Source organism: Balaenoptera acutorostrata, chromosome 12 (genome assembly GCF_949987535.1).
Source record: "Balaenoptera acutorostrata chromosome 12, mBalAcu1.1, whole genome shotgun sequence".
Lineage (NCBI taxonomy): Eukaryota > Metazoa > Chordata > Mammalia > Artiodactyla > Balaenopteridae > Balaenoptera > Balaenoptera acutorostrata.
Genome location: NC_080075.1, coordinates 48667173 through 48695126, shown reverse-complemented (window position 1 = coordinate 48695126; position 27954 = coordinate 48667173). Strand labels below are relative to the sequence as shown.

The following is a 27954-nucleotide window of genomic DNA, read 5'->3' as shown; positions in this document are numbered from 1 at the left end:
TTTTAAACAAAATACGTATCTGGCTATCAGAATTTGGTTTGATGTTCTGCCTGTGTTATTATGTTAAATTAATTTGGAAATTACTGGATTTATTAAGAATCTATTTTATGAATTTCCAAACCCTGCTACAAAAACTATCATCTTGCTTTTATTGGAGTAGTTTTCCTTTAAAATGAAAGTAGATGTTCTGTCCACAAGAAGGAATAATAAATTGTCATGCTTCTTTTCTTCCTACCTCTTCCCCTTTTCTCAGCTGCAGGTTTCACTATGCATTATTATTCTTTTGTTCACTAACCTTACTATAGGTCTCATGTATTCTAAGTAATTACTTTAGTCTATTAAACCTTAGCTCCTTATGAGTAGTAACTATGTCTGCTGCTTTTTTTTTTTTTTTTTTGCTTTAGATGATCACTTTTATGGGTATCAGTGTCCCAGTGTCTTACATGGTCAAGTACTGCATTACAAAGTACGTCTTCCACTAGAAAATTTATAGCTGATTCACAAAGTTATTTAAAATTGATCTCAGGACTGTTGCTGTTGTAATTGTTGAAGACCCCATAAATTTGATGTAAGATTCTTGGGTAGAGCAAAAGAAAAAAGAAAAAAACAGAGACAGAAGAATAGGGTCGGTGCTTCATTTTTAATACTCCATACTTATAATACTGCCAGAAGCATAGTAGTAGTCTCTGAATGTAGAAAGAGTTATATGTAAAATTCAAGGTTCTTTCAAAAAACAAGAAGCCATCTTGGCAATCTTTGTTCTTAATATTGGAGGAGAGAGAGGATAAGGTCATTGGTTTCCAGAGTAACCATCCAGTGAATCCTACCAGCTGAAAAAGAAGAAAAGAACCACAGTTTGTCAATGGCAACTACAGCGGGTGAAAAAGGAGTCTATACATTTTACTATTTAATTTTTTTTAATTATTTTATTCAGTTAGTTGGTACACTCACTTCTTCAATTCTGGTCTGGATTCATTTCCTCTCTGCTTACTGTGAGTACCCAGTTAACTACCAGATTCTAACTCATTAACCTCTTTCATAACTGTCCTCTTCTCTCCACCCGACTTGTCACTCCCTTATGTTAGATTCACTTCGTCTGTGGCCTGGGTTATTGCAGCTCCTAACTTGACTCTCCACCTCCAGATTTGTTCTTACCATTCCTTCTTCCCTGCCTATGCTAAAGTAATTACTTAAAAATCTGATCATACCATATCTTTGCCTAAAACCTAAAAGATAATGTCCAAACTTCTTAGCATTACATAGTTTTCTATCTATAGTGCCTGCTTCTCTCTGGTTTTAAATATCATACCATACCACACATCTTTGCTCTTACCTCTTCAGATTCACATGCATATGCACACACACAAAACACATACACAGGCATTCACGTAAGTCACAAATTATTAATGTTTCATGAATTAATCAAGGGTTTTCTCTTTGTGAAGTCTTCGTGTTTCAGTTATTTGTCAAAGTCTATTTGAATCACCCCTACCTCTGTGAATCTGCTATTCCCTGTACCCTTCCTTTATTAAACTGCAGTTTCCTCCAGGGCAACAACCAGGTCCTGCTACATTTGAATAATTATAACTAATATTCATATTTGTCCCACTCAGCTCTTCATTAGCCTGCTTGTTATCCTTTCTTTACCCATAGTAATCACATTTCCAAAACTAAATGTGGAAACACAAAACCTAACATGTAGCAAAGTATTTAATAAGAATAATGAGACAAAATATGTGAAATGGAAATTATCCCTCTATGTTAAGAAAGGTCACCATGCCCCTAACTGGTAGATGGAACTAACATTTGCCTAGAGCTTTCTCTATGCTATTAAGTGTTGCAAAATTCATTTTCTTAAAACACATTAAAAATGAGCGGACAGGGACTTCTCTGGTGGTGCAGTGGTTAAGAATCCGCCTGCCAATGCAGGGGACACGGGTTTGAGCCCTGGTCCGGGAAGATCCCACATGCTGTGGAGCAACTAAGCCCACGTGCCACAACTTAAGGCCGCACGCCTAGAGCCCGTGCTCCACAACAAGAGAAGCCACCATAGTGAGAAGCCTGCACACTGCAACGAAGAGTAGCCCCCGCTCGCCACAGCTAGCGAAAGCCCGCATGCAGCAACGAAGACCTGATGCAGCCAAAAATAAATTAATTAATTTAAAAAAAAAATGAGTGGACTTTTTTTTCCAAATTTTCTGAACTTTAAAAATAATAATTTAAGTCATACTGAAAAAATTTGTGTGGCGAAGAAGCCCTTAAACATATGTTTATTTAATTTTAGGAAGATATGCAATCAACTAAGGAAGAGAGATTTCCAGCAATCCACAAACCCATTGCTGTTGGTTCTCAGCCAATGCTCACAGTTGGAACAACCCACATATCCAAATTGACAGATGACCAACTCATAAAAGAATTCCTTAGTGGTTCCTACTGCTTTCACGGGGTGAGAAGTGAACCATCAGTTTAAATATTTATCTTACAGCTTTCACTTGTGTGTTATTTATCAAGGGGCATTAGTAGCACTGAAAAAGATTTTTTGTCTATAGAGAAATGGCAGGATTCTGGAAGCTCCCCAATGGACACTTTCTCTCCACATCTCGTTATAATCCAGTGCATAGCCATTATATTCTCTTTACTCACAGGCTAAAACTTGACGTTTACTTGACAAAAATATATATAAATACTTCATATGTGATTCTGGCTAATTGCTGGAATGGGCATCAATGATTGTGTAGCCTACATCTTGGTTATGTAGCAATCACATTTAAAACTTGAGCTAATATCTACAAACGTAAAATTTTGCCCCTAAGAACTCCAGTGGGAAATACACTTATAAGTGGAATTTTCATTTTACTTTATTTTACCAGGGCAGTACAGCAATTATTCTCTAATAATGTCTATTTTTTAAAGTTTATCAGTAATTTTTAATTTTGATTTTCAACCATATTATTGCTAGTACAGTTTTTTTTAATTATATATATGTCCATCACTATCATGCAGCAATACTGAGACCCCAATATGCCTTTCTATGTACTGTAACTTGATCTGTTTCCTTTCCTGTAGGGTGTTGGTTGGTGGAAATATGAATTCTGCTATGGCAAACATGTACATCAATACCATGAGGTATAGAACAGCATTTATATCACTCTACCACTAGGTTGATTAAAGTTTCAAAAATCTTTTGTGGAAAAAAAAGGGGTGGAGGTTGGTGTTACTTTTAATTATAAGATGATTTTAATATGGAAATATTCATCAAAGTGTCTCTAAATTCTGGAAAATGGAAAACTTGGTGTCAGTTAAGAGTAAGTCAATCATCTTAAAGTAACGTTATGTATTAACTACTCAGATTCTTTTATTACTGTGAGCCTGGAGGAATAATAAGCTACAGTGACTAACCTCTTTAGCTTTGACCAAGGAATTAGTCATTGTTATAACTCATCGTTAAATTAAGTGAATGGTAACATAGTATATCACTAGAGTTAGTAAAATAGGATAAATACAGCAGGTTTCTCAACTAAAAGAAGGTACCATATCATCTAAGCTTAAAATAAGTTTTAAGATTAAATGCACTGGCTCTTTATTCTTCCTTTTATTTATAATTTCATAAATCAGTATTCTCCCACACTTGAGCCAAAGCTGCTTAAATTCTGAAATTCAAGCCCCAGTAGTTTTATTTGTCATTGTTGTAGTTTGTTTAGTAAGGTAAACTACTAGACATAGAAAACAAACATTAATAAATATTGATCTGTTTTAAAAGGCTCTTTTTATTCCCCCAAATAAATAAAAACTGGTAATTAGAAAATACTGTATTTGCCCTCTTGAGATGTTTTGAGCTGATCTTAAATTTCAAGATGGATCATAATGGGAAAGATCAACTCACTTCCACATTTAAATCACTCCAAATTTATGAGGTGTCTGTAAACTAGAACATTTTATTCTTCACTTAAGCCTGAGATGTTCCATTTCACTATGCTTTCCATTTATTCATGCTGCTTTAATGTTTTACTTAATTTTTTTATTAATACAAAAAAAGATAAAGTGTCATCTAAGTACAGCCCAGATAATACCCAGTGGCTTTTTTTTTTAATTAAAGGAATATATGCCAGAAATATAGAATGAAAATAAAATTTTCCTCCACTGTTGCCCCATTTTTCAAAAGTAACAGCTGGGGCTTCCCTGGTGGCGCAGTGGTTAATAATCTGCCTGCCAGTGCAGGGGACTCTGGTTCGAGCCCTGGTCCAGGAAGATCCTACATGCCGCAGAGCAACTAAGCCTGTGCACCACAACTAATGAGCCTGAGCTCTAGAGCCTACGAGCCACAACTGCTGAGCTGGCATGCCACAACTACTGAAGCCCACGTGCCTAGAGCCTGTGCTCCACAACAAGAGAAGCCACCACAGTGAGAAGCCCGGGCACCACAACAAAGAGTAGCCACCACTAGCCACAACTAAAGAAACCCTGTGTGCAGCAACAAAGACACAACAGAGCCAAAAATAAAAGTAAACTGAAGGAGAAAAACCATATGATCATCTCAATAGAAGCAGAAAAAGCTTATGACAAAATTCAACACCCATTTATGATAAAAACCCTTCAGAAAGTAGGCACAGAGGGAACTTACCTCAACATAATAAAGGCCATATATGACAAACCCACAGCCAACATCGTTCTGAATGGTGAAAAATTGAAACCATTTCCACTAAGATCAGGAACAGGACAAGGTTGCCCACTCTCACCACTATTATTCAACATAGTTTTGGAAGTTTTAGCCACAGCAGTCAAAGATGAAAACGAAATAAAAGGAATCCAATTCGGAAAAGAAGAAGTAAAACTGTCACTGTTTGCAGATGACATGATACAATACATAGAGAGTCCTGAAGATGCTACCAGAAAACTACTAGAGCTCATCAATGAATTTGGTAAAGTAGCAGGATACAAAGTTAATGTACAGAAATCTCTTGCATTCCTATACACTAATGATGAAAAATCTGAAAGAGAAATTAAGGAAACACTCCCATTTACCATTGCAACAAAAAGTAAAATACCTAGGGATAAATCTACCTAAGGAGACAAAAGACCTGTATGCAGAAAACTATAAGACACTGATGAAAGAAATTAAAGATGATACAAACAGATGGAGAGATATACCATGTTCTTGGATTGGAAGATCAACATTGTGGAAATGACTATACTACCCAAAGCAATCTACAGATTCAATGCAATCCCTATCAAATTACCAATGGCATTTTTCACAGAACTAGAACAAAAAATTTCACAATTTGTATGGAAACACAAAAGACCCCGAATAGCCAAAGCAGTCTTGAGAAAGAAAAACGGAGCTGGAGGAATCAGGCTCCCTGACTTCAGACTATACTACAAAGCTACAGTAATCAAGACAATATGGTACTGGCACAAAAACAGAAATATATCAGTGGAACAGGATAGAAAGCCCAGAGATAAACCCACGCACCTGTGGTCAACTAATCTATGACAAAGGAGGCACGGATATACAATGCAGAAAAGACAGTTTCTTCAATAAGTGGTGCTGGGAAAACTGGACAGCTACATGTAAAAGAATGAAATTAGAACACTCCCTAACACCGTACACAAAAATAAACTCAAAATGGATTCGAGACCTAAATGTAAGACCAGACACTATAAAACTCTTAGAGGAAAACATAGGCAGAACACTCTTTGACATAAATCACAGCAAGATCTTTTTTGATCCACCTCCTAGAGTAATGGAAATAAAAACAAAAATAAACAGATGGGACCTAATGAAACTTCTAAGCTTTTGCACAGCAAAGGAAACCATAAACAAGACGAAAAGACAACCCTCAGAATGGGAGAAAATATTTGCAAATGAATCAACAGACAAAGGATTAATCTCCAAAATATATAAACGGCTCCTGCAGCTCAATATTAAAAAAAAAAAAAAACCCAACCTAAAAATGCGCAGAAGACCTAAATAGACATTTCTCCAAAGAAGACATACAGATGGCCAAGAAGCACATGAAAAGCTGCTCGACATCACTAATTATTAGAGAAATGCAAATCAAAACTACAGTGAGGTATCACCTCACACCAGTTAGAATGGACACCATCAGAAAATCTACAAACAACAAATGCTGGAGAGGGTGTGGAGAAAAGGGAACCCTCTTGCACTGTTGGTGGGAATGTTAATTGATACAGCCACTATGGAGAACAGTATGGAGGTTCCTTAAAAAACTAAGAATTACCATATGATCCAGCAACCCCCCTACTGGGCATATACCCAGAGAAAACCATAATTCAAAAAGACATATGCACCCCAGTGTTAATTGCAGCACTATGTACAATAACCAGGTCATGGAAGCAACCTAAGTGCCCATTGACAGACGAATGGATAAAGAAGATGTGGTACATATATACAATGGAATATTGCTCAGCCATAAAAGGAACAAAATTGGGTCATTTGTAGAGACATGGATGGATCTAGAGACTGTCTACAGAGTGAAGTAAGTCAGAAAGAGAAAAACAAATATCGTATATTAACGCATATATGTGGGACCTAGAAAAATGGTACAGATGAACCGGTTTGCAGGGCAGAAGTTGAGACACAGATGTATAGAACAAACATATGGACACCAGGGGGGTAAAGCGGTGGGATGGTGGGGGTGGTGGTGTGATGAATTGGGCAATTGGGATTGACATGTATACAGTGATGTGTATAAAATTGATGACTAATAAGGACCTGCTGTATAAAAAAATAAAATAGAAAAATTCAAAAAAAAAAAGCAGCTGATTCGGGGGCTCTGGCTCACTCAGGCTGGGGTGAGGGAGGTAGGGGTATGGAAAATAAATAAATTAAATAAATAAATAAATTTTAAAAAATAAAGAAATAAATTTTTTTAAAAAGTAACAGCTGTTAACATTTTCTTAACTAACCCACCACAAGGGAAAAAAATGCCTATATGTAAATGTTGATACAACCTTTTTATTTATACAGAAGGAATATACTAAATGCACTGCTCAGCACTTGTTCTTTTCACCTAGTATCTTGGAGATCTTTCCATGCCAGCAACAGCTGATCTTATTTTTTTCAGCAGGTTCAGAGGATTATGTCTATACCCACAGTATATTTAGCCAGACGTCTATTGATGAGCCTTTGAGTTGTTTCCAGTTTTTGCTGTGACAGCATCTTAGCGAGCATTTTTAAATAGTTGTGTTTGTGAACTTTTGCAAGTATATTCATAGGGCACGTTTCTAGAAATGTACTTGCTAGGTCAAAATATATGCATACTGAACAATTGCCTTCCAAAGGGTTGGACCAGTTTACATTTCCATTAACAGTGGCTGTTTTCGTATACACTTGCCAACACTAGCCAAGGTCATGTAACCTAGAACTTCTTTTTTTCCTTTTTTTTTTTTCTTTGTTTAAATTTATTTGGTTGCGCCAGGTTTTAATTGCTGCTTGTGGGATCTTTAGTTGCAGCATGCGGGCTCTTAGTTGTAGCATGTGGGATCTAGTTCCCTGACCAGGGATCAAACAGGGGCCCCCTGCATTGGGAGCACAGAGTCTTAACCACTGGACCACCAGGGAAGTCCCTAGAACTTCTTGAAGAACTCTGGTAGGAGCTTTGGGAGACAGAAAAATAATAGTAGCTAACAAATATAGTGCTCACTGTATACCAGGCATTGTTCTAAGTACTTTACACATATCAACTCATTTAATGCTCGTAACAGTCCTAAGAGATGAGTATTCTTACTCCAAGATGAGGAAACTGAAGCAAAGATTTAGTAACTTGCCTAAAATCACATAGGTAGTAAATGGTGAAACTAAAATTCAAACCCAGGCACTCTTGTTCCATATCCAACCTCTTAAACAATTCACTGTGCAGCTCTAATCCCTGTCTCTCTAGGAATTTACAGTGTAGTTGCTAAAAGAATGTTTAATGGCTCTCTCTTCCACTAGGCAATAAGCTCCACTGTAGCAGTGGCTGTGGCTGTTTCCTTTGCTTCTGTAAGGGTTTTTAGTTCTACTAATCAGATGTATATTAGTTCCCAGCGTGGTCCCTGGCATAAAATATAAAGAAGAAAAGGAAGGAAAAGGAACAGAAGGAAAATGAGAGAGAAGGAAGTCCACATATAGGACAATATATAGTGCATCGTGTCAAATGAGTAGTGTGAAAATTAGTATAACTTGAAGGTTTGCATTTTAAAGAGTAGTATGAAGATAGGCTCAGTGTGGCTGCAGGGTAAGAGATAAAGGCCAAATATTTAAGGAAGAATCACAGTAGTATGTGGTTGTATTATCTAGGTATGAGAGATTAAACTCTTAGTTGGGGGTGAGATGTTGGCAATGGACATGTAGAGAAAGAGTGAAGCCAAGAACATTTCCAGGAAAATAATTGACAGGACTGAAAAATGTAGGAGAGAAAGGAAATAGAAGAGTCAAAAATAACTACATCGGGACCTAACCTGACTAGAAAGTACTAGTTTCATAATTCAGAGAAACAAGGAGTAAAGAATAATGAGCCCAAATTTCTACTCATTGAGAAGTTTGACTAACATTATCACGTCTAAACATAGATATCCAGTGTGCAGATGAAGATAAGATCTATAGCTTGTAGGCCATCAGCATAAATGTCACCTTGATGTCAAGCATGCATTGTCACAAATATTTTTTTATATATTAGGACAAGGATAGTGGGAAAACCTCTGTGGTTGTGGGGACATGGAACCAAGAAGAACATATTGAATGGGCTAAGAAGAATACTGCTAGAGCCTATCACCTTCAAGACGATGGTACCCAGACAGTCAGGTAAATATTAACTTTATTTGCCTTTAGATCTTAGAATATTTAAAACTCAGAATATTGAAAAACATAAATTTAAAGTAAAATATCTGGTCAGCTTTTCTCAGGGACATTTTTTAGGTTAGTTTTCTTTTCGAGAGGGAACAACATAGTGTAATAGTTAAGAGCACAGTTTCTGAAGTCAGTTACCCTGTATTCAAATACTGGCGATTCACTTACTACCTTGGGCAAATTACATAATCTTCGTAAGCCTCACTTTTCTTGTCTAGTAGTATTTGCCTCAGAGAATTGTTACGACATTTAAATGAGGTAATTCATGTAAAGTGTAGTGCCTGGCAATTGCATGCAATAAACTGGCTGCTGCCTTTGACAGTGGTGGTGTATGGTAATGAGAGTGGTGGTGGCGTTAGTAACACTGGTACAATTCCAGGTATTAGGTCTAAGGCTGTTATAAACATTTTCCCCCTTCATGTGTAATCGCTACCACTTTAAGTTACTTAACTCTATTTATATGTACTCCAGCATTTCCCTTTGTTACTTAACGTGGGGTAATGGTTGAAAATTGTTAAACAATGGTTTTTTGAAAAACTACCTCACATCTCTTTTGGGCTATTAGGTTTATCTTGTTATAGCAGAAGTAAATTAATCTCTTCTTTCCCAAGAATAACTAAACTTTAGCTTTTCTTATAGTCCATTACTCAGTGAATTTTAAATTATTCATTCTTTTTCCTTCTCAGATGTTAACTTTGTCCTTCCTAGCATAGATGGTATTGAGAGAGTCTGTTTTCAGAATGTGCTGACTTCTTGGACTGACCAAAATCAAAATTAGCAAAATTAAGATAGGTATTTAAGTATTAATATACTAAACGGATCGATTTTTTAAATGTTTATATGTTTCAAGTGAAAATAGCTCATGGTATCATGTGCAACAAATATTGAAGCATAGGAGTGTGAGGCTAGCAAAATTAAAACTTTTCTTTGGTTCTTGCTCTTTGGAATTTATAGCTTAGCCTAGGCTTTACCTTTGTACACCTGCATTACAGTATTTTAATGAATGGAACTGAATGGAGGATGGGAAGACGGGGAAACCGTTCCACAAAGGAAACAATATACAGGGCTGGGGAAATGGTTAGCTTTAAAAGAAAACTTTTTTAAAAGCAATTTAACCTTAACTATTTGTATACAAATAAATAATTTGCAAGTTAAAGATCATTCTTATTAATTAAACCACTAAGAAGTATCTCAACTTTGTATTCTTTATAGAAGCTGAAAGACTTTCTCTGTGACATAACCTTAAAAATATGTATTTTTAAGGAGTATTTTATAGTCAGATTTTTTTTTTAACGAATGCAAAACTGATCCCTCTAACCATCTTCTCACCCTACCCATTACAATTACTCTGAATGAGTGAAGTTTTAGTTTAATAAAGGTTGTGTGTTTTTCTGATTCAGGATGGTGTCACATTTTTATGGGAATGGAGATATTTGTGATATAACTGACAAAGCAAGACAGGTGACTGTAAAACTAAAGTAAGTTAGACCATCAAATCATGCTTTATGCCTTTCTCTTTAGTCTGCTTCCTATGGGCAAAAGATTATATAAATATAAATTATGGATAATTATATTTATTCATAATAATTTATGGATTTGTCATAAAATACTGTTTTATTATAAAATAGTAAAATCATAATTGTGATATAATTGTTATTTATAAGTTATTTATAAGTTATTATCAAATTAAATTATTTCAATTATTTATTAAATTATACAGAATCACTTACAAGGCATTTTTATCCTTGAGAGGAAAACAATTTAAAATAATTTTGTATTGTTTGGGCAGTGCCTTAAAGTACTCTCTGTTTTAGGTGTAAAGAATCAGATTCTCCTCATGCTGTTACTGTATATATGCTAGAGCCTCACTCCTGTCAGTATATCCTTGGGGTAAGTGAAAAACTAATACTCAGGAATTCAGTTTGGGGCCACATTTTAATTTTTAGCATTAAGTCTAGAAAGGACCTTCAACCAAACCAAAGTTTAATATAGCCCTCATACTACTTGTAAAAATTGACATTTTTTTATTGAGGTATAATTTACATAAAGTAAAATGCAAAGTTCTTAAGTGTTGAGTCTGATGAGTTTTGACAGTTTTATGTACCCATTTAACTATTACCCAAAACAAGGTATCTATCACTGCAGAAAATTTTCTTATACCCCTTTCCTGTCAATACCCCTCAATTCCCAAAGATACTCCTTTCTGTTTTCTGATACCATAGATCAGTTTTACCTCTTTTTTGGTTCCATATGAATGGGATCATGTAGTCTATAATGTTTTATGCCTGGCCTCTTTGACTCAGCATGTTTTTTAGACTCAGCCTTTGTTTACATCATTTTACTCCTGCCAGCAATATATGAGAGTCCAATTGCTCCACATCCTTACCAATATTTGGTGTTGTCAGTCTTTTTTATTTTAGCCATTTTAGTGATTTTAATTTGCATTTCCCGTATGAAAAGTGTTTTTGAAACCTTTTCATGTGATTATTCATCTGTATACCTTCTTTGGTGAAGTGTCTAGCCAAGTCTTTTTAAAGAAAAAATTATTCTGACACAAAAACAGTAAGGAAGACTTTATTCAGGACTATTGCCACAAGTGTCAAGACTATCACAATAGGGGAGAGAGAGTCAGCTCATCTCCAAATACAGCCAAAGACAGCCAGGGATACATAGCCAACAAGCAGAATGGGGTGTTGGGGAGTAGTCAGTGTATGGCAAATTACTAAAAGGAGACATCAGGGGTAGGGGATTCTTGCTAAACTGACTTAACAGAATTATTGGTGAAGGCAGGCCAGGAAGATCAGATATCAAAAGTGAGAGAGGAGGAATTTGATCAGATATGGAGGGTGATTAGACATTGAGAGTGAGGGATTCTCTCTAAACTGACTTATCAGAATTACTGCTGCAACTGGACTTGGCAGGCCCAGGAACAAAAAGAGGCCTAGTCAAAAAAAGGGCTCAGGGGAGCATTCCTATCATTTGGTCAAGGAGAGAGTCTTTCTCAATCTTTTACCCATTTTTGTTGTTGTTGTCTGTCTAATTATTATTTATTTCTAGGAGTTCAAATATATAATGGACATGAGTTTTTTTCTATTTTAATTGCACATTTTTCCCCTGATCTGTGTCTTGACTGTTCTTTTTCTTACTGTCTTTTGATGAGCAAAAGTTTATTTGATGAAGTTCATTTTATCAATTTTTTTCCCATTTTATTGCTAATGATTTTTTTTGTTTTAAGAAATTTTGCCACCCCAAAGTCATGAAGGTATTATCTTCTACTTCCTTCTAGAAATATGGTTCTACCTTTGGTTATGCGATGCGTAAGGGTGGTTTTCTTTGTTATTTATCCTGGTTGGAGTTCACTGAGCTTCTCGGATTTGTGGGTTGATATAATTCATTAGGTTTGGAAAAATTTTGGCCATCATCTTCTCAAAGATTTCTTCTGCCCCACCTTTTTTCTATTTCTGGGACCCTGATTAAACATGTTAGTTTGAAGTTGTCACCAAATCTCAGGCCCTTTATTTTATTCTTACCTTCTTTGTTTCAGTTTAGGTCATGTCATTTCTATTGAATTGTCTTCAGGTTCATTGATTCTTTCCTCTGCTGTGTCCTGTCCACCTCTTTTTTTTTTTTTTTTTTTTTTATTTATGGCTGCGTTGGGTCTTCGTTTCTGTGCGAGGGCTTTCTCTAGTTGTGGCAAGCGGGGGCCACTCTTCATCGCGGTGCACGGGCCTCTCACTATCACGGCCTCTCTTGTTGCGGAGCACAGGCTCCAGACACGCAGGCTCAGTAATTGTGGCTCAGGGGCCCAGCTGCTCTGCGGCATGTGGGATCTTCCCAGACCAGGGCTTGAACTCATGTCCCCTGCATTAGCAGGCAGATTCTCAACCACTGCGCCACCAGGGAAGCCCTGTCCACCTCTTTGAATGAATTTGTATCTGATATATTTTTCATTTCTAACATTTCCATTTGGTTCTTTTTTATGGTTTCATTTCTGCTAAAATCCCCCATCTATTCACACATGTTGTCTGCCTTTCCCACTATTTCCTTCATTATATTTATTATAATTATCTTAAATCTGATCATTTTAACACCTGGCCCATTTTTGGATTGTATTTTTTTAACCTTTTTCTTGAATTGTACAACTTATTATTTTGCCATATTCTGCTACGTTTTTGTTATATAAGACCTAGCTATGTATTTCTCTCTTATTCTGTTCCTTTACTCCTTTTCTCTCTCATCTCTTTTACTTAAAGATAAAAATACCTTCTCTACCTATCTGGTATTTTATTTGGATGACTAAATGTTTTCTAAAAAGCTCAATTTGTAGAAATAACATTGGATGGTTTATCCAAAACAAGGACTCATATACATTTATCAAATTTATACGTATTCATTCAGCAGAAAAATACTGAATAAAGTATTCAGCTTAGCAGCTTTTTAATGGTTTTATTGTTGTTGTTCTTTAGGTTGAATCTCCAGTGATCTGTAAAATCTTAGATACAGCAGACGAAAATGGACTTCTTTCTCTCCCCAACTAAAGGGTAACAAAGTTCAGGGGAAAAAAAAGATCATTGGAAGTCATGATGATTTGTCTGACCATGTGTCCCATTATAGAGCTCTCAGTCATTGGACTGCATCTAAAGGATTGTATAAAAGGACTCTCAACCACTTTGTGAATATGTATGTGTACATAAGAGGTTATTGATAAACTTCTAAGGCAGACGTTTTGTTTCACCTTTTTCGTTTTTGTTGTGTCTTATGAACTGATTGTGTGTTTTTCTTTGCTTGGATAATGTGATTCCAAAATAAATCCTGTCCAAGCAATTTAGAGTCCATCCTAATGAAATGTCATAATCGTTGTACCTATTGAAAGTTTTAAAATAATAGATTATATAAATTATAGTATATACACTAGCTAATAAAGTAAGGATAATGAAGAAGGAAATTGATAGGAGGTTGTTTAAATGAGAGACTGTGTTAAATATGTAATTTCTAGTGCCTGAAATCCTTTCAACAAATTTTTATTTAGCAACCGCTCTCTACCAGGTATTAAACTAGAAACTGGACACACAGTAAAGCCTCACATATAAGTTTTCTTCTCCTCTGTTAATCTCAAGAAACTCTTATTTACAATAGGTTGCTTCTCTCTCAGAACTTTTATCTATTTCTTTCTCCTTGATATGAGTGTGTTTCCCCCCAAAATATGTACCTGGTGTAGACAGTCGGTGATTCTTCTCTTTCAATTTAGAATGATTTATCTTCACAAAACACACTGTGCTGGCTATCCTTTGTACTTGCCTACTATATACTACAGATTTTAGTTCTGGACAGTTTTACAGCACAATATTTATTTTAAAGTGAATAAAATGTCCACAAGCAGTGTTGTCATGTAGTCAATGGCAGATTATACAGTTTCTTTATTTTCTCCATTACTCTGTTTCACACAACATCATCCTGTTGTATTTTGGACATACATGTCTAAATAAGGGCAGAAAATTACCCATAAGATACTTTCCTTTCCCTCCTCAGCAGTTCTGGTCAAAGATATTTTAGTTTGAGAAACGGTTAATATAATTGACTGTTGGAAGGCTATCTATAGATTTTAGTAGGAAGCAGCACATGTAGAAATAGCATGCACTTCAAATTCAAACCTAAATCCAGATACTCTCTTTAACTTACTAGATGTGTGATCCTAGACAGCAGTTAACCACTTCGAGCCTCACATCCTCTATTGTAGAGAGACTACTTATTACTTCATAAGGTGGTTGTATCAGTGCATTAATTTTCTCTGTATATAAAAAGCCTAGCAGGTTCCCAGTAAGTGTTAGTTTATTTCCTAATATCTCCCTTGTCTCCTATTAACATAATAAGATCAGAGACCAAAGCCATTAAATTTTAATTCTTTAATAAAGTATAGAATTATATTTACTATATCAATTAATTAAGACAAACAGGTTTACTTTCACATTTAGATTATAGGTATAGGAGAGGAGAGAGAACTATGAAAGCTTAGTGCCAAAAAAATACTTGGGGAATATTTAGGCCAAACTCTTTCTTTTGTAAGAGAGGGGGGAAATATCTGAAAAACTGTATTAGAATAGTTTACTACAGAAGATTCTTCTTAAAAATAGAAGTCATAATAAAAATTAAGTCAGCCTTCTGTCTTGGCTAACAGCTTAAACTTCTTTGAGAGGAAGGCTAGGCCAGGTATCTCTATAGCCCTTCTAAATCTTGGGTCCCCTATCAGTAGTCTATGAAGTTTTTTGATCTCTAAATTGTTTGTTGTTACCTCGATTGTGCAGCCATTCTCCTATATTAGTAGGCAGGAAAAAGGGCTCAGCTACAATATGCCTAATGTACTTTGAGAAGTCTTTCTCAAAGTGGAATCTCTATTAAGGTGGCTGCTAAATCAGATTCTTTAGCCTAGAGCCTAAGACTCTGCATTTTGAATGTTTCCTGAGTGATTCTCTTTATTTTAAATAAATTCTCCAGTGATCGAGGATCACTGTGACTCAGGCACTTCACTTTTAACAATTTCACACATACTAACCCTCCTGATTAGGGTTTCAGGGAAATAACTAGTAGCTCATCTTTACAGGACGATTGCGACATGGAGACTTTTTTTTCCCCCTTCTTTCAGCTTTACCTGCTTTTTTTCAAGATACCACTAGATGGGGCCTTGTTTATATCCTTATATCCTTGATTAAAGGGACCTCAGCAACAAAGGGCAACAAATTATCTCAGCTAAACTGAATAGTAAGCTTTGTGTGCAGTCCTTGGTGAACTATCCTTTTCAGTCAGTCTGATATACAAAAAGGCCTGACCTGATTTGTGACAAAGCTTAAACTTCATAGTACATAATCAGGCCAAATTATTGACCCAGTAGCACCAAATAGCTAACATAAAAGGTCTCAATCTAAAAAGGAAAATAAGAATCAAGATTTGAATTTTGAATAAATAGTATTTGCAATCAGAGTTTCAAATGAAAATAAATATCAGCTATACTAGAAAGTGATTTTAAACTCTCTTCCTAGTGTTGGGTAATTTTACTTACCAGGGCTTACATTTCCATTTGAACATACAAATAGAACTATTTTCATATGTGTGTATGTTATATGTTATGATGAGCTGTTGAGGTAAAAGTTTTCAAAATATATGTTGCCATGGTGACATGGCTTAAAGGAAAATCCATTTCTCCATTTCTTTTTTTCAGTTGTTTGACAGGGGTGGTAGAGAAACCATGGACCACTGCGTACCAAGAGCATGCTTTATTTCAGTTGCCAGTAGTCTCTAAGTAGGTTGTACAAGCAGGCGAGATGATCCAGTGGATTATGGGAAGAAAATACTAGAAATTCTCCTAAGTTTTCGTCTGCAAAAGAGGAATTAAGCTTCACTAATATTTAATATGTGGACTGACACTGGTGCACACAGTCATTCATGAATCAGGTTTCATGTAATAAAACACAAAAGATCTTGAGGGGAAGAGTGGGTGTTACATGTGTAGAGGAGCTGGTGGGGATACCATTATTCTTCACTTTTCCCATATTACAGCACTGTAGAGTAACTAAATTAATACCTCCATCACCTTTCAGAAAATTGAATTGTCACTTTAAATATTAGCATTGAGACCACACATTAGGTATATAACCAATCAGAATTAAGGTGAGAGGTTAACAGGTTACTTTCATCAGTCATGGCTTCAATCACTGTGATCCTGGTATCTTACAAGTCTTCTCTATTAGTAATAACACAGTATACTAATGCTTTTTTGCAGTGATTAGGAAGAATGAGCATGTTTTCCTCACTTGCATTCAAAAGAACTACAGTCTGAAGACTAGAATTCCACTCTTTAACACCTAAAGAAAATAAAGGCAGGCCTGACAGTCTCAAAACTTATAAAATGCAAAGAAGAAAGTCAGAATTACTAACCAATGGAATATAGGGCTTGTAGTGTTTTGCATCCACACCTATTTGTAAACTTTTAAGAATTTTAGAATTTTTTATATTTGAAACAAAAAGTGTGCTTCAAAAGCAAGTGAATCAAGCAGAAGTTCTGGAAATAGTAATCATCTCAACTGTGGAAGACACTTGTGAGACTATGAAATAATGCTAAACATCTCACATCTAATCATATACTACAGTATATATTTCAAATCTGTTAAATTGCTTTCCAGCACCTTTCAATAGAATAAATTATGCTTTGCCTCAATTTAAGAAAAAATATCGCTTTCTGTATATTTGCCTGAAGCACAAACATAATTTTCATTTTGTAAATATATAATACTAAAAATCAAACGTCCTTGAAAGTCCAGCAAAGTAGATTGTAAAGCCCAGTAAGTCAAATCTGCTTTACTATCTAAATTCACTCAGTAATACAGCCAAAAATAGTGAACTTTGTTGGGTTCTAAAAGCTTCTGTGTCCTCAATAAAATACTAGTTTGCCAGTTAGTCACCAGTGGTCTTTAATAGCAGTAAAAACCAATTTACTCATTTAAGAATTCTATCAGAGGTCCAAATATTATCCCATAGATTAGAAAAATATTAATAATTGGTCAAGGAGATTGGAAGTTGTTTTTCCCCTAGATTAGTTTTCCATACTTATAGTTATTAATATTCTTAAGCCATCTTGGACTTCTCTGGTGGTCCAGTGGCTAAGACTCCACGCTCCCAATGCAGGGGGCCCGGGTTTGATCCCTGGTCAGGGAACTAGATCTCACATGCTGCAACTAAGAGTTCATGTGCCGCAACTAAAGATCCCATGTGCCGTGACTAAGACCTGGTGCTGCCAAATAAATAAATATAATTATATATATATATATATATATATATATATATATATATATATATATATATATTCTTAAGCCATCTTGAGAAATCATTTGTTGGAAAAACTTTCATTAACCACCTCCAAGAAAGGGTTTCACCCCCAAAATCACCCCCAAAAAGCCAGTTGTGAACAATCTTGTGTCATTATTCTTTGAATTTCAGATAATAGGCTATCCCAGACTCTTCTTTTATAAAAATAAAAATGACAGCTGTCACTTCTTGAACATTTATTAAATAGTAGGCACTATGCCAAACCCTTCAGATACCCTATGTTCACAACCCTGTGAGGTAGGTTTACTATCGTTAACTCACAGATAAGGAAAATGAGGCTACAAGAACTGAACTAAACTACAGTTGGCTGAGCCAGCAGTTGAATCAGTTTAGATTCCAGAGTCCATGTTTGTAAATAATATGCCATAGTGCTTTCTATTCACAGAGCATCTGCCCCATTAACCGCTCTCGGTTATCATCTTCCACCAGAGAGAACACACCGAGGGACTCAGCAAAATGTCCTGTAAGATGAGGGAAATGACTGATTTTGTCCTGGTAACGTATGACACCCATTTTTTTCCATATATTATTTTTATCATGGAACTCCACTAACTTTTCTTAAGCTAATGCCACCCACAAATCGGGCAAATGAAAGTTCACTAACAAGATTAAAGTGTTACCTTGGAAATTCTGGCTTGGTTAAATGCCATCAAACCCTACCTTCTTTGATAATCCTCCTGTGATTCCTGTGATGGTAAATGATGCAAGTGCAGTGACGATTTATCTAGATCCAGATTGCATTTATGATTTAACTTTTTTTTTTTTTTTTTTTTTAAGATTTCTTTATTGACTGATTGATTGCTATGTTGGGTCTTCGTTTTTGTGCTATGGCTTTCTCCAGTTGTGGCAAGTGGGGGCCACTCTTCATCGCGGTGCGCGGGCCTCTCACTATTGTGGCCTCTCTTGTTGCGGAGCACAGGCTCCAGACGCGCAGGCTCAGTAGTTGTGGCTCACGGGCCTAGTTGCTCCGCGGCATGTGGGATCTTCCCAGACCAGGGCTCGAACCCGTGTTTCCTGCATTAGCAGGCAGATTCTCAACCACTGCGCCACCAGGGAAGCCCTGCATTTATGATTTAAATGATAAAAATAATTCCTTTATATTTTATTTGTTGGAGTAAAGAATATGTCTTAATTTTGTTTCTTCTCAGACCTTGCATAAAATTGACACTCAACAAATATTTGCTGAATAAATGATTGAACCTTCATCCTTTCTTACCCACACCTTATAAAAATCTTCCCCAACTACTCCAATTCCCACGGGTTTCCTAACAGTCCTTATTTTTCAGTGTTTGGTGCTTGGAGGAAAAAAATATTTTCCTCAGTTTTACAATGGTTGGGAAAGAAGAAGGAGTAGAATTATTGATTTGCTCCATCTGTATTCCTTTTCACTCAGGTTCCCCCCAACATTGTTTAATTTTTTGCTGCTTTAGACTGCTTTCCCACGGTCCCATATGTTGCTTCTCCTTCCTAACAGGAGTACAGTGTCTTTGCCTCCTTATTGTGTTTCATTTCTCCCACTAGTGGGCAGTGATTGAGTAAAGTCCCTGATCTCAAAGGTTAAGAAAATTAATTTTTTTTTTTTTTTTTGGCCATGCAGCTTGCAGGATCTTAGTTCCCCAACCAGGGATCAAACCTGGGACCCTGCAGTGAAAGTGCCAAGTCCTAACTACTGGACCACCGGGGAATTCCCAAGAAAATTAAATTTTCAGTCTCCATGTACTGAAAACATGCCAGTTCTGAGGTACTCTGAACTCCTCAAAGAAAGTGTCTAACATTATGGTTCTCTGTGAAGAATACAATTCCCAGTCATATCTTTCCTCAGAGTAATATTAATAAAATCAGTTCTTACAATTTCTTTGACATACATTGTTGCTAAACCCAAGCAAATGAGCAAGAAACTTTCATAAGCCCTTCCTAACGTCAGATATGAAATGTATTGAACCTGAAGCATTTATACAGGTTACAAAACCTATCCTAGTGCCGCGGCCCCAGAAGACAGGCATAAAGCACCCTTTGTGACTTGCTCTACTTTTTAAGGCCTATCTGGCATCTGAACAAGGTACATTTTGCAAAACATCAGTCTTTGCATGAAAATCAAGGTTCCCACAGTTGAAAGATCTCCCACTCATCAGCATGCTACAAGCAGCTGAAGGTTTGGAAAAGTGTCAAAAAAACAAACCTTCACAGAAATGGAACTCAGAGAAACAAACTGAACCAGCTAAGTGTATTTATTTTTTTTAAATCAGAATTCTCTCTTTATTGGGGTAAAGGAGGGAAAATTCACTAATTTGTCCATAAACAATAAAGTGATATTTTTACTTTGGTAAAATTAATCTCAAAGGCACTGTACCTAAACAGATTGCCTGTTAACTATCTCTTATGGAAAGCAGAATTTCACTAAATCTGCACCTTTATTCAAATTGTCATCTGCTTTAAAGTAACTGGTATAGTCCCTTCTGTCCCTCCAAGAACGAGTTACCCCTTTTCTCCTTAACTCCTTTGTGGTTCCTGAAGAGTTTGCTTTTATCCTGAGTCCTCAGGCTGCATTATGAGCCAAGAAATTCGAATGAGAATGAATGCAGGTTGTCTGGCAGCTCCTGGGCAGCCAGGGTGGTCACTTGGGAAAAGATGCCCTTAAAGCTGGTCTCCTGAGTAAACAGAAACGCTTTGTAGTCCTCCTAAATCAAGACCCATATCCCCTTTCATTAGAGTCCTGCTGATGATTATCCTGGGAATATAGAGAGGGATACAAAAAGTAACAAACATGGGGAAATTGTAAGCCAGCCAGATAGAGATGTGCGTGGACATCACTTTCAGGCTTTATCCATTCAGTCATTTATTATATGATTCATTTATTCTACAGTCATCACTGGAAGCCCACCAGGGCCAAGGACTAATAGGTACTAGGGATACGGTGCTGATCAAAATACACAGTCTTTGCCTTTTTACAGCTTTTTTCTAATGGAGACAGCCAGTAAACAATTATATGTAACTATTATGAACTGAAGTGTGCCCCCCACCCCCCAAAATTCATGTTTGAAGTTCTAACCCACAATGTGACTGTATCTGGAGATAAGGCATTTAAGGAGGGAATTGAGGTTAAATTAGGTCACAAGGGTGGGGCCCTAATCTGATACGACTGGTGTCCTTAGAAGGGGAAGAGACACCAGAGACCCCCTAAACTTCTCCCTCCATGCACATACAGAGAAGAGGCCACATGAGGACACGATGAGAAGGCAGCCTTCCACAAGCCAGGAAAAGAGACCTCACAGGAAACCAATCCTGATGGCATTTTGACCTTGAACTTCTAGCCTCCATAATTGTGAGAAAATTAATTTCTGTTATTTAAGCCAGTTAGTCTGCGGTATTTTGTTATGGAAGCCCGAGCAGGCTAATACAGTAGCATAATGTTGGGTAATGATAAGAATCATGAAGAAAATAAAGTATGGCAGAAGGATATATAGTGATGGGGTGGAGAGCTATGTTGAATATGGAAACTAGGAAAGGCCCTGGGGGAAGATCATTCCAGGCTGAAGTATTCCTAGGGGAATTAATTCCCTGACATGAGAACAAAATGGAGGCGTGTGAGAAATAGCCAAAAAGGCTGTGTAGCCCAAGCACATTAGGCAGAGTACACATGAAAGGAAATGAGGACAAAGAGGAAACCAGGGGCCAGATTATCAGGGTCATGTAGGCCATAGCAAGGACTTCAGATTTTGTTCTAGTGGGATGGAAAGCTGCTGGAAAGTTTTAAGCAAGAGAGTGACAAGTATGATTTACTTTAAAAGGGTCACAGACACACAGGAAGGAGACTGTGGGAGAGAAAGACTGGAATGTGGGAGAATGGTTATGAGGCTAGTTTAACAGTCCAGGTGAGAGATGGTGGGGGTCTGGGCTAGAAGGGATGGGGTTGAAGGAGGTGAGAAATAATTGGATTCAGAGTATATTTTCAAGATAATTGAGGATTGCTCTATCAATTAGATGTGGCATGCAAGAGAAAGAAAAGAATCAAGGGCCCTGACTGAGCTGTGCACTGGTCATTGTGGTGCTGTTTACTGAGATGATAAAACAGCAGGAGGCACAAGTCTGTGGGGAGCGGGTTTGAATCAAGAGTTCAGTTTTGTACATGTCTATTAGACATCCAAGTGGAGACGCTGAATAGGCAATTGGATAGACCAGCATGAAGTTCAGGGAGGTTAGGATTAGAGAGATAAAATGAGTGTCATTAGCACTTAAGTGGTATTGAAAGACTGAATATTATAATCACTGCCAGCACCTGCTTCTCAATTTACAGATCCATATTTAGGGGTGGGGGAGGAAGTAGGGAGCTATTTTCCTATCTTTCTGGTCCTCCTTTCCCTTCTCCATCCCCTCAAAAATTACCCCATCTGGCTTCAAGCCCTCACTTCAAGAAGACTTCACACTTGGGCCGGTGTTGCTGACTGGTACATACTGAAGCACATTACCCAGTCACCTGCCGAGGCAGAGTCCTCCCACTGGTGGAGCTTGCCTGCTTTGGCTGTGGTTCTAAGCTCAGTCTAGGCCTGCCCTCTCTAAAGCCTGGATCCCTGGAGGAGGTGAGCCTTTCTCCCTGACCGCCTACCTGCCTCTCCTCACCATTCCACAGACCTGGTGTCTTCACTGACTCTCGGCCTTCCTTCTTCAACTCCAGTAGGGAGGCAGTGAGAGCAAATCCCTTTTACGGGACCGTAGACCTCTTTCGGTAATGAAGAAGAAAAACAACAACTGCTTTAAGTGAATAAGGGAGAAAACGCCTACCTCTGGGAGTCAAAAGTGCCACTGTAGTTTCCATGTATCATTGCCACTAAACTGAATGAAGAGGATGACCTTGAAAGGGGAGCCTCCATAATCTGGCCTGGCTAGGTTATGGAGAATTACCCAAGAATGAGCCATAACCCGAAGTCAGATCTGGTGGGAACCTGAACCTGCCAGCACCCAGGAGTGCTACTGGTGGCCTAGCGTAGAGATCTTCAAATGGGGGTGCAAGTATCTTGAGCATGAAAAAGGGATCCAGTTTATAGATGCTCATTTTCAGGTCCCTACAACTGAGCTGTTTGAGAAGGCTACTGTGCCTTACTCTTTTAAGACCTCATGCTGCCCTTTCATTACTGCCCCTTCCCACTTTAGAAAAGAATTCCCACCTGGAATCTTATGAGGCCATTGCTTCTGGATGCAAAGAGTTCCTAACCAAGGAACTATTTAAAATCTTAGTTTCAAAGAAAGATCCTTAAAGTATTTATCAAGGGACCATAATTTTGTGTTTTCCCCTAGCTTATACTAAACACCATATATCACCAATTCTAAGATAAGCATTTTTTCACGTTGTAACCTCTCTGAAATTGGTGTATCTTACCATCATGTAAGCCAAATGGTTGTTGTTATTACCTGCACTTGTGCATTTTCACAATCAAAACTTGTAGAATGCATATTGGACGTATAGTGGAGCACTTTTTTATCACCTAAGAAGCAGAGCTGTGGGGCGAAAGTGGACAGTGGGTGGTGAATCAAATGAGGTTAACAATATTCCTAAAGCAGAAGACAAATTCTTTTGTCTAGAATAACTCTCTAGGTCAAGTAGATGAGTCTCTAAATTTAAACCTATCACCCAGAGATACATTCCTTGTTGCCAATTCAGTTTTGACTCCTTAAAAAACTTCTGCAAGGACAGTCTGTAAGGAAACGCTCTATTCCCAGCTCTCTTTCTTATTTGCTAGGTTGACTGAAGGCAGTTTTCCTCTACATTACTTTCCTTGAACAGATATAGGTTTGTGAGTAATTTCAACAGTATTCATAAAATGAATCTGCTCTTCAAAAGTTTGATGATGTGATCATTTCAACAGAAAAATATAGAAGGTAAGACATGTACATTCTGGTTACAACTATGTACAAATGCATGCTTATATCGTAATAAGGTTCTGAAGTGAATTTTGAGTAATATCTACAATCTTATTTATTGAATTTTAAAAATAACACTCCCATAGAAACTCTCCTAACTGACCTCCACTTTAACAACCCAGCAAGTAACAAGTTCTCTCTTCCCTCTATCAACTATTCTGCAGGGTACCCATGCACACCACATGCTAGCAGTCTACTCTCTGTGTATAAGCACTTTTGCTGCCATCTCTCTCCGGATCAAACAAACAAACACAATCAGTAAGAATATAGATTTGAACTACACAATCAATAGGCTTGAACTAATGGACCTGTAGAAAACATTTTACCCAACAAAAAATATACATTCTTGGGACTTCCCTGGTGGTGCAGTGGTTAAGAATCCACCTGCCACTGCAGGGGACACGGGTTCGATCCCTGGTCCGGGAAGATCCCACATGCCACGGAGCAACTAAGCCCGTGCGCCACAACTACTGAGCCTGTGCTCCAGAGCCCGCGAGCCACAACTACTGAAGCCCGCGCTCCACAACTACTAAAGCTCGCGCGCCTAGACCCCCTGCTCCGCAACAAGAGAAGCCACCGCAATGAGAAGCCCACACACCACAATGAAGAGTAGACCCCACGCACCGCAACTAGAGAAAGCCCATGCATAGCAAGGAAGACCCAACGCAGCCAAAAATAAATAAATAAATTTATTTAAAAAAAATACACATTCGGGGCTTCCCTGGTAGTGCAGTGGTTGAGAATCTGCCTGCCAATGCAGGGGACACGGGTTCGAGCCCTGGTCTGGGAAGATCCCACGTGCCGTGGAGCAGCTGGGCCCATGAGCCACAATTACTGAGCCTGCGCATCTGGAGCCTGTGCTCCGCAACAAGAGAGGCCACAATAGTGAGAGGCCCACGCACCTCGATGAAGAGTGGCCCCCACTTGCCACAATTAGAGAAAGCCCTTGCACAGAAACGAAGACCCAACACAGCCATAAATAAATAAACAAATACTTTAAAAAAAAATACACATTCTTTTCGAGTATACTCAGATCGTTTACATAAACTGTCCATCTACGGGAGCATAAAGCAAATCTCAATTTTCAAGGGTTGGAATCGTATATATGTCATTTGCCACAAGGTCATTAAGTTAAAAAATCAATAATTGAGATATAATTTTTGGAAAATTAAGAGAATCACTTCTAAATAATTTGTGGACCCAAAGAAAAATAATAATGGAAATTAGAGCATATTGAGAACTAAACGATAATGGAAATAATACTGTAGTAAATTGTATTATTGTCCCAAATAGTTTCTAACTTCCCTGTATAAAATTAACATCCCTGACACTTTCTCTGCCTTTACTGTTTTATTTTTCTTCATAGAACATATCACCACATAAAAATTACATATTTGTTTACCTGTTTATCTTCCTTAGCCTAATATAATTGTCATGGGAATAGAAACTTCTCTCTTGTGTTCACCAATGTATCTCAAGTTCCTGGCACATAGTATTCAATAAATATCCATTGAATGAATGAATACTGTTATTACTTTACTATTTGGGTGTTCTCTTTATCAATATTCTCTTCTTTAATGTCGTGTTGTTTTCGGTTCTTCTCCAATATTAATGTTGCCATTCCCTTTTTCTTCATGTAAGCTTAATCTACTTTTGCCTCTTAATTTTTACATCAGTTTTTCTTATGTTTATCTATTCCAAGCAGCAAATTTTGCAAATCTTTTTTTTTTCTTTTTTTTTTTTGGCGGCGCTGTGCGGCTTGTAGGATCCTAGTTCCCCAACAAGGGACTGAACCTGGGTCTTTGGCAATGAAAGTGCAGTCCCAACCACTGGACTGACAGGGAATTCCCTGCATATCATTTTTTAAAAATATTTATTTAGTTAGTTGCACCGGTTCTTAGTTGCAGCAGGTGGGCTACTTTGTTGCAACTTGTGGGCTCCTTAGTTGTGGCATGCAAACTCTTAGTTGAGGCATGTGAACTCTTAGTTGTGGCACACATGTGGGATCTAGTTCCCTGACCAGGGATCAAACCTGGGCCCCCTGCTTTGGGAGCACGGAGTGTTAACCACGGGGCCACCAGGGAAGTCCCTTACATATTTCTAATTCAAGGATTTTTGTCTTTTACAAATGACATTAAGCATTTACATTTATTTTCTTGCTGTTTTTATTTCTGTAATCCTGCTTTATACTCCCTAAATTTTGTTTTCTTAGTATTTCCTTCCCTCCACTATTTTATAAAAGTTATTTATTTTCTCAGACTATGCAATATGCTAGCGGAGGGCAAAGGGATAGGAAGTAGGGAGTAGTGGAAGTTACAAAATACCAACCACAACTTCCTGATCAGAAGCAAGTAAGGCCTATATTAGCACCATATTTTCTCCTTTATGAAACATTTCAACATATTTCTTGTTCTTACCCTGTTTTCTCTGCTACTTTCTATAAGATGTGTTTGTTGGTGGTTATTGGGCTGCACCCCACAGGCCTACAAGGCCTGTGCTTGCCCAGCTTCAAGACTGTAGAAAGAGCCTGGAGTCAGCAACAGAGACATCAATGTGAGACAGGCTGGGACCTGGGACCCTTTGCTGCAGTGCTGCAATGCTTGCGCCTGGACTAACGTCTCCCAGAGCAAGAAAATACTGATAAGAAGAAAACTATAAGGGACTAAAAGCTGCTGTGCATGCACAGTTCGGGCAAATTCTAGACAAAAGATACAAAAAGACCAAAAAAACCCCAACTGCCACTTCTGAAGAGCTGGGAGTAAAAACAGGGTGTCGGGAGCAAAAGCAGGGTACTGCACATGCCCCCAGCGCTCAATACCAGCAAAGCGGTGGGCAAAACACCTAAGCCACCCCTCTGGCCCGACCCCTGGACACACCCCTACCCTCACCCCATATAAGGAACCAGCTCCCTCCACCTTGGGGAGGGAGCAAGGGAACTTGTTACTTGTTTTCACTACCCTCCTGCTGCAACAGAGGCCCCAATAAAGCCTTGCCTGAATTTCTTGACTGGCCTCTTATCAATTTCTATTGACTGGGGAAGGCCAAGAACCCTGGTCGATATCAAATGGTTTAATGGATGGGGGAGCTTACACGTCTGAAGCAGGGTCCTGGAGCGACAGCCCACTGTGTGTGGTGGACGACGGGCAGGACATGGCAGCAGTCTTCGCTCCCTGTGAGGGGAATTACCAGTTATAGGGGAATTGACATCAGGTGGGCTCATTAGTTACCAGGGAAACCAATAGAGGGGCATGCCTCTTATCACGCCTCTCACTGCCCCTTTGATAAGAACAATCACCAGCTGGGGCAAGTTCGCAGGAAGGTCAGTCATGTGAATAGGGTGCAGGTGAAGCAGGCACTGGTTGGGCAGGGGATGTACAGAGAGCAAGAGAACAGTCATCTTAAGTGGCCTGACCATACAGTGGTAAACTTTACAATTTCATCCTTAGGTTACAGAATATAAAGTTGAGATTTTTGACTGAATCAGAAGAGTAACATCACCGAGAAATAGAATGGTTGATCGGACTTTGCATCTTTTCTCTGGAGGAGAGGAGGCATGTTTTTGTTTAAATGAGAGAAGTTGCATTATTTCAAATGGGAGAGTTGGTGTTCTTTGGAAATATGGCTAAAGGAGCAGCTATAAATGTTGAGCACCAAAAAGATGGACCATTGTGGACGGCGTGGATTGGAACTCAGTATCTGTTCTGAACCTCCTTTTAGTTTACCTTTTTAGTGTAACTACACTTTCCAGATTCACAGAAACTAGGGTTTTAAATGTAAATTGGGTTCTGCCAACTAAATGCCTGGTGCCAAATTTTTTTCTGCGGCACTGCTTTGATGTTCAGCATTTGCTTTGGAGGTGTCAAGAGGGTTAGTTGTAGAAGTAGTGGCAGTGCGGCAGCTTCCTGATCTCTCTGGATGTCTACTTCAACAGGTGTCCTTGAAGTCCAAGGTCCAAGGAGGCCTCCTCACTCCCTCCCTTCCTGGCTGTAGCGGAAAAAGCAGCTCTGCTGGCTAGTCAGACTGGAAGTGTTTATTCTGGAATCTTTCCTGCAGACGTGTCATCATAGAGCCTTGACCTTTTAGTGACTGAGAAGACATCTGATTTCCGATATTCAGTTCTTTTCTGCTTAATGTTTTCTGATTCTTAAAACCATGATTGATAAACTGAAATATCCAGAATTCCGTATCTTTTTCCAGATTCATTTCATTTTAAAGAAGTTTTTGAAATGCTTAGTCAGGAGTTTTCCCGCTGGATGATAAACTTAGTTTAGTAAATAATTAACCTTTGGAACTGATTATTCTTGATTATTCTG

The 27954-nt window shown here is 38.0% G+C and overlaps 1 protein-coding gene and 1 long non-coding RNA gene across 7 annotated transcripts in view; one reads left to right on the top strand and one right to left on the bottom strand.

Moving 5' to 3' along the window:
* The window catches only part of ERLEC1 (endoplasmic reticulum lectin 1), a 45656-nt gene extending 20496 nt beyond the window's left edge, over window positions 1-25160 (top strand). Inside the window, exons 9-17 of one of the 6 annotated variants that reach the window (XR_009009974.1) lie at window positions 2285-2446; window positions 3067-3126; window positions 8679-8803; window positions 10249-10326; window positions 10663-10738; window positions 13315-13389; window positions 18155-18220; window positions 19323-19466; window positions 23505-25160. Coding sequence is in view for 1 of the 6 variants with exons in the window: in XM_007190023.2 (XP_007190085.1) it covers window positions 2285-2446; window positions 3067-3126; window positions 8679-8803; window positions 10249-10326; window positions 10663-10738; window positions 13315-13386 (573 nt within the window). In the remaining 5 variants the exon portion in view is untranslated. Of the gene's footprint in view, window positions 1-2284; window positions 2447-3066; window positions 3127-8678; window positions 8804-10248; window positions 10327-10662; window positions 10739-13314; window positions 13571-18154; window positions 18226-19322 lie in introns of those variants that run through there. The other 5 variants (XR_009009973.1, XR_009009972.1, XR_003624097.2 and 2 more) reach the window with 5 other exon arrangements.
* LOC130709422 (uncharacterized) lies at window positions 755-26964 on the bottom strand. The gene is made up of 3 exons (XR_009009976.1): window positions 26732-26964; window positions 26059-26168; window positions 755-830 (listed from the first exon to the last, which is right to left on the bottom strand). It is a non-coding gene; the product is annotated as an uncharacterized LOC130709422 (long non-coding RNA).
* Between the last annotated feature and the right edge of the window lie 990 nt (window positions 26965-27954).